The sequence below is a fragment of the Artemia franciscana genome, unplaced genomic scaffold, assembly GCF_032884065.1.
Source record: "Artemia franciscana unplaced genomic scaffold, ASM3288406v1 PGA_scaffold_136, whole genome shotgun sequence".
In the NCBI taxonomy this organism is placed as follows: domain Eukaryota; kingdom Metazoa; phylum Arthropoda; class Branchiopoda; order Anostraca; family Artemiidae; genus Artemia; species Artemia franciscana.
Window position 1 is genome coordinate 86,818 of NW_027062628.1, and position 7,389 is coordinate 94,206.

The 7,389-nt window shown below is 35.1% G+C and overlaps 1 protein-coding gene across 2 annotated transcripts in view; it reads left to right on the forward strand.

Moving 5' to 3' along the window:
* Window positions 1–7,036, forward strand: part of LOC136041310 (islet cell autoantigen 1-like) — a 23,867-nt gene extending 16,831 nt beyond the window's left edge. For both annotated transcript variants that reach the window (XM_065725935.1, XM_065725936.1), the window contains exon 4: window positions 4,604–7,036. In XM_065725935.1, coding sequence (XP_065582007.1) covers window positions 4,604–5,418 — 815 coding nt within the window. In that variant the 3' untranslated portion in view covers window positions 5,419–7,036. The remainder of the gene's footprint in view (window positions 1–4,603) is intronic.
* Window positions 7,037–7,389: the final 353 nt, after the last annotated feature.

Here is a 7,389-nt window from a genome sequence, read left to right on the forward strand (position 1 = left end):
CTCTTCTTTTTTTTCTTTAGACTTACATTGAGCAAGTTATTGGCGCCCTTTATATCTTATTATATTTACCTAAGCTAGTTGACAAAATAAATTTTCCGTTAGATACACTAGATCTTCTCTATTTAAAATTTTTGTTACTGGTTTCTCTCTCTCGTTCTTTCTGTCTTTATGTCTCCACCCCCCTTTATTTTTTCATCTTTCACTCTTGTTTTCTCTCACGCGAAGTATTAAATTAAGCAATAAGAGTATATTATATCTTTTATATAGCTGTAAGCAAATAGAAAATTTTCCTATAGGCTTTTATACCTTGTACTTACATCTGAATAATTTCTGAGAAAAACGCAAAAGTTTTTAACTTTTAATTTTAAAGTTTTTAAGTTTTAAGTTTTTAACTTTAAATTTTATTTCTAACTAAGTTTTTAACTTTTTTTTTAAGTTTTCAAAGCTGCTTCTGATACCAAAAAAAATCCGTCGTATTTTTTAAATACATATGAAAAAGTAGATACTAGGTTTTGTTAGTGTTTTCCTAGCAGGTCAACATGAAATTTAACTGATAAAACCTAGATCTAAGCTTGTTTTCATTAAAAAAAAATTTTTAGCAGTACTCTAGCGCCTGCTAACATACCAAGTTTTAGACGAATATGCACATTTGGACTTCTATTTTTCTTCATATGGGCTTATCTGCATCTATTGTCTATTAGTCTATTCGTCTTCGTCTATTGGAACAGATGTGACCAGAAGGTTTTTCCAAAATTGGCAAAAAGATGTGACCAGAAGGTTTTTCCAAAATTGGCAAAAATTGCTAAGCATCATTGGGCATAATTTCTCTACGATGATGTCCTTTTTTTCGAAAATGCCTCTTGGTGTTGAATCTGACTCAGGTATTTTTCCTGTTGTTGAATGGCTTTTGAAGAAAGCCAGAAATCTCAACTTCATTGTTCTCAAAGCTTGTGCGATAAAACGGATGTCGGGATCCTTGACGGAACTCAGCTTCAACAATGTCTTTCAAGTAAGGCAGCTTGACCTTCTTTGTGCTAGCTCGGTTTTTAGAGGTCCAATTTCGGGAGGAACTGTCCATTGTGATAGCAGTTACTCCTTTCAATGACCCACTGACACGTGTCAAAAAGCAGCAAAATCATGTATTTTTCCCATTTTTTCATCTTTACCTCAATGTTGCCGTGAATTCCGTCAGCTGGATTATGAGCGTGTCCCTTTGTAAGGTACCTGAGAATGATGTACTCTGGCTCGAAATCTTGGTGGACTATTTGTACAAGGGCTGTGTATAATACCCAGTTCTTATTCTGACCTGAACAATTATCCATCCAGAGTATGAATTCTCTAACTTCTCTTTCACTTGTTGCAGTGATTACTGAATAGAGAGTCAACAATGTTCTCAGCCCCCCTGCCTCTTAGTACCCCATGTCACAGAACACAGAAAGAGTTTCCTAACCCAAAAGATCCTGGAGTTTCGGATGTACCTTTACAAATGTCTCGTTGAAAACTACCATACGACTAATAAAAATGGACTCTTTATTTTCGGGCAATTCTGGAAGCAAGATCACCTTCTGGAGGTCCACTGCTTAAACTCTTGTATAGGGACTCCCGTTTTCGCTTGTTTCTTCCTGATACTTGTGGGTAGCTTTCCTAGCCATATATATGTGCAGCTACCATTCATATTTCCAAGAACTGTCGAGTTCCTGATCAGGTAACTCTTCATCATCCACCTCAATATCATTGGTTTTTTTTTAATATCGCTCACATGTCGGACAAGTATCAGATACTGGTATTTTCAAAGAAATATTCATGGTTTTTCAGAATTCACCTGCATACTTCAACTGAGATATGAACGTCAGTGTGTTTTTGTAAGAAATCATCGAACATGAACTGGATACTCAACGAAGAAGGTAAGCATTTACATTTGGTAAATTTTTTCTTCGGTAGTGTGGGGTACATGGCTTGAAGCTGTTGATATGTGAAATAATCTTTTATTTGATTTCTAATGAGATCTTGTGCCAAGGTGCTTTTTTTTCCACCGTTTTCACAGAGATTCTGACCGACAATTCCGTTTTTTATTTTCTTACACAATTCGGTAATAAGTGCATCAGCTCTTAAGCCAAGGGTGTTTTGAAATGTTTTCTTGTATATTGGAATTTTTGTTTAGAGGTATGCCACAGCCTTTGGAAGAAAATAAAGCCTCGATTCATTTTGTTAAATGTGAAGTCTTGGTGGCAATGACTTGGTGAAGTCATTGTTAAATGTGAGGTTTCTGTGAAGTCTTTGCAGCGCGGTTGTTTTTGTCATGTTCGGTGTTTGATGGGAGTCGATTTTACACATACTGTAAGCCACTTGAGCCTCGACTCAAGGTTCTTCCCAAAGGCTGTTTCAGATTGCAAATCGATTTTCTTTTGTAAGTCCTTTGCTTTGCTTCTTACATAATGGTTCACAAGAAGTTAAATCGTTTAACGGGTGTTTCAACTTGTCTCGTGTTATCGTTTCTTCTCCACCTTTGGCTCTTTCTCGTCCAGGATGTGACTTTATGCTAAATTGTCCATGTGCAGTTTCCTTGCCTATCATGTTTTGAACATTCGGTGAAGGACAGATTAAGGAGTTCGTGTGGTAGGTCAGGAGCAGCTGGTGCAATCGCTTGCATACTGTTTAGTAGAGCAACAATCTCATCAAATATCTCCACATCTACCTTATCCAAAACACGATGTTGCATCAAATGTAAACTTTCAGTAAAGTCGCCATCATTATCGGTGCCCAGTATCACTGGAATTTCGTTTTTGTTATCGACCAAATTGGAATGCATAGCAGATGATAATGTACAGGGAGATTGGACTTGTTCGTAAGGTAACGGTCTGCAACAGAAAATGAAATTGTGATTCGTTAAACATTAGGTTACCTGATACACTCTATGCTATGCAATATAACCAGTCGCTGCAGCCTAGTAAAGAGCAAACCTTGGCCCATAGCAATCAAAAATTAAAGATTCTAAAAATAGTAGTTAGTGCTAAAAAGTCCTTTTTCTATAACAATTCAGGAATAGTAATTGTTTCTCAGGTTAACCTCAAATATAAATTTTTATGACGAAAACAAATTTAGTGGATTTTTTAAAGTGTCTGTAACCCCTCAAAAGTGTGTCAGATTGAAATAAAAAGTATACCTCTGAAATCATCATGGCCAAAAATCCTTTTATTCTTTTAGCATAACACTAGTCAATTTTACATATAGTTATATGGAATGGGTTGAGGGGTTATACTTTTGGTTGGTTTTAAGTTTCAACTTCGCTCTTTACTTTCAACACACACAAAAATGGATAAATCTATACATTCACGGATTATACCCCCGCCTCCCTAATGTGCAAATATATATCCAGAATTGCATCCTGATACCAAATATAACGTTCATTTGTGTCGTTACGAACTTTACCTCCAGCTCTAAATATATTCAAACAAGGGTATATATTTGTACATTAGGGGGGTGAGGGTAAAGTTCATTTGCGACACAAATGAATGTTGTATTTGGTTTCGGGATGCAGCTCTGGGTATAGATTTACACAATAGGGAGGTGGGGTATATATTCAGTTAATGTATAGGTTTATCCAATTTTTTGTGTTGAAAGCAAAGAGGGAAGTTGAAACTGATTTTTTCTCATAAGCTGTCAAACAAAAAAAGATGACAGATAGTATTTTGAAGATCCGAATCTTGGTATCTTTTTGATTATCTGGAAAGTATGTTTAGACAAGGTTTAAGTACTGAAATTAATAAAAAAAAAAAAAAAATAAATAAAAGGCAAATACGTCGAATAACAGTGTGTATTCAAGTTGTATCTGTTTCTCTACAGATTCTATGGCTGATGTCTAGAGAAACATCCCAATATAGGCCTACCCAGCCTGCACCGTACTTATGGTCACACCTGGTAATGAAACTGATAAAATAGTCTCACCTTTTATGTTCCAACTCAAGCTGTTCTTTTGCTTTCGCTTTACCATGAGATACCATCGATAGTGTTGTATGCATTTTTGCAATTTATGCATAAACAATGAAGTGATGATGCTGATGCTATAGCGCTGCAGCTGCTGATGGTTTTTTGCTGGTAAAGCGTAATTTGTCAAATACTAGGTTTTTGTGAAAATTTCGATTTCTAGTATGTACGTACTAGGAATGACACGACAATAAAGCTGAGGTCATGTGTAGATACTAGGTAAAATAAACGAAATTAAGCATCGGAGAATTATTTCGTTTGCACCTTTTCATTCCTCGTGGTCTAATTGGTCGGAATCCATTTTTAACTGCAATTCGACTTTTTTGTAGATACTATATTTTGTCAGAAGAAAGCCGCTTTAATGCAAATGGCGAACGTCTTTCGAAACTCGGATCCTGGTGCCACCCGTCAGGGGCAGAAAAATATATTCTTATTCATATATTTACTCTTGGTATGGATGAAGCTCGTAGCAAATTTTACTTCTAGGCTCTTTAATGTGGATGGCGAATGTTTCTCAATCTTTGGATCCTGATTCTGTCCATCAGGGGCCAAAGAAAAATTTGTATTCATATATTTATTTTTGGTATGGCTGGAAACTCATAGCAAATTTTACTTCTAGGCTCTTTAATGTGGATGGCGAATGTCTCCCAAACTTTGGATCCTGATGCCACCCGTCAAATGATGAAGTTTAGAAAAGTTCAAGGACAAGTAAAAGATTCTAAAAAAACCTATGACGGAATGAAGCTTATTGCCATACAGAAAATTGATCTTCTCGCTGCTGCTCGAAGTAACCTTTTTTCTCACAGTATTGCCAACTATCAGAAAATGTTCATAGAATTTTTGACAAGTTCTAGCCAATGCTTAGAAACAGCAGCGGAAAGACTTAAAGAACCGGTTAAGTTCCGGTTTTCGGTTTTAAAAGAGTTAGGCACCCTTGAGAGTCTCAATGAAGAACGGGTTGAAGGATCATCAAATGATAAATTGCTTTTTGACTTCGATTACAGCGACCAAAAACCTAGTGATGAAAGTACCAGATCTATTGATGAAGGTGATGGTGACCTTATTGATACCAGTCAGCTCTTAGCTGAACTAAATGATGCTCTTGATGGTTTTAAGGCTGTTGAACCGGAAACAACTGATTTACTTGATTTAGGTCTAAGTCAAATTGGACAAAGCGTAAACAAAAATCTCGTAGAGGCTGATTTTGATTTCGCTGACATCTACTCTCCATTAGTGATAGATGGCCTAGCAAATGATTTGTCCCAAATGTTAGATTTGAAAAGTGCTCCTGAAGTTTATGGCTCTTCAAGCGTTAAAAAGCAAGAAATTAATCCAACACAGAAGACAGAGACCAAGAGTCATGTAAAATGGTTTGACCTGTTTTCCGAGTTAGATCCACTTGCAAAGCGTACAAATGGTCTTGGTGACTGTTGAATGAGTATTATGTGCTATTGCCTCCTCTGACTGTGGTGATTGAAAAAGCATAATCTTGCATTTTGTAATTTTTACAGGCAAATGAAAAAGCGGAAAAATTTATTTTGGGGTTTTAATTTGTTGTTGACGAATAATTGTTTGTGCAACAAGGTGTTCAGGATAAGAGATATAGAATTTTGCTGTCAAATAATAGAAATTGTAACTATTTATAAAAATGCAGCAATGTGAAAAACCGTCCTTTCTCTTAAATTTTATATTAGAATGAAATGCATAATCCATTTTGATTTTTTCAGTTGTTGTTGATGGAATTGTTTGGACGATGACTATGTAACATTCAAGATGAAATAAATACAATTTTGATATCTTAAACTCAAAATTCCAATTATTTATGCGTTTTAAAAAAGGAAAAATAAGATCTTTTGATAGAATAGATGTAACGTATTTTTTAGACTGCTTATAGTCTCAAATTCCAAAGTAGGTAGAGAAACGCGGATCACACCAATCGATCGAAATATTTTGTTTCCCGGGGGGTGGGGGTATATACCATTTTGTTGAATAATGCCAGCTACCACCTTTTAAACTACTGCAGTCGTGTTGGTGTTTTGCCTTAGTCATTGATGCGATGAAATTGACAAAGAAGAATTGTTTATTTTTCATAGATGGACAAAATGATTAATGTCGGATTTGGGGAAACTAAAATTCCTTTATGTTTGTGTATCTGGATTTGAATGTTATTACTGAAATTATCATTTTGCCTCGCATGTATTGACAAGGCGATAGTGATTTGTCAGTTAATACTGGTGAAGGGATTATTAAATTGCAAATAGCCTTTAGAGTACTAATATAATACAAAATGACTTTTCTTATTTGTTCTAGTACACCAACATATTGTGATTTCATCATTCCACTATTTATTTATTTTTATATATATTCCTGTGTTCGTTTTGTTTTTGTTCGGCTTTCTAGTCAGTTTTGCTTGTAATGGTGCTACATTAAACAAAAAACAACAAATGTTTAGTTTGAAGTATAGTAAAAATTAAAACCATATGCTTTGTCGCTCGAATTCTCAATTTTGTTTATTGGTTGACCAAGCCAACAAGCCTATCTATGGTCTTCTATTGCATACTATTATAAAATTCCATTTTTATAGTTTATCTTTTGTTTTTTCAATGTATGATTTATTTTGCTAGTCATTCCACATTTGATCTGCATTTTCTCCTGTTATATATATATATATATATATATTCTCTTGTTTTAGTTTACTTTGGAACGGTTTTCTAGTCACTTGTTTGCATTGATGCCACATGTCAGAAAAATAAGAATACATTGTTTGGTTTGAGTTTTATTAATTATAAAAGCACCGTTTTTTTGTCACTCAAATTTTCAATTTTGCCAATTGGTTGACCAAGTCAACAAGCCTTTTTGTGGTGTTCTAGTACATTCGATTATAGAATTCCAATTTTATTATTTTTATTTTCTGATTTTCTAATTTGTGATTTATTTTGCTAGTCATTCTACTTCTGATCTGAATATTATTTTATTGTATTATAAAATTATTAGTCAGCCTTGTGTGGATGTATCTACTATATCTTTGTTTCATTAAATCTTTATATCAGTATTTTCTTACTACTTAGTTTAGAATGTTTGAATATCTGTGATATTTTTTTTTTCATTTAAGGTGTGACCTGGTACCCTTGCTCTTATTTGGGCTGGATATTGCCCTAGACCATAAATGTACAAGTGCCAGCACAAAAAGTCCAGAGTTTTTTGGAGAGCAAGACATTCTGCATGGAAAATAGGGGTATCATTTGAGCAGGGGAGTCGTTTGGGAGGGGTAGTTTCTCCTAATAATTTGGGGGAAAAATTATCATATAGCCAATGCCCCTTGACTATGCCGGTATGGACCCGTGTGCCCGTCCCCTCCCCCCAATAAAAATGCTGGAGCTACACTCCTACATCTGAGACTTATTC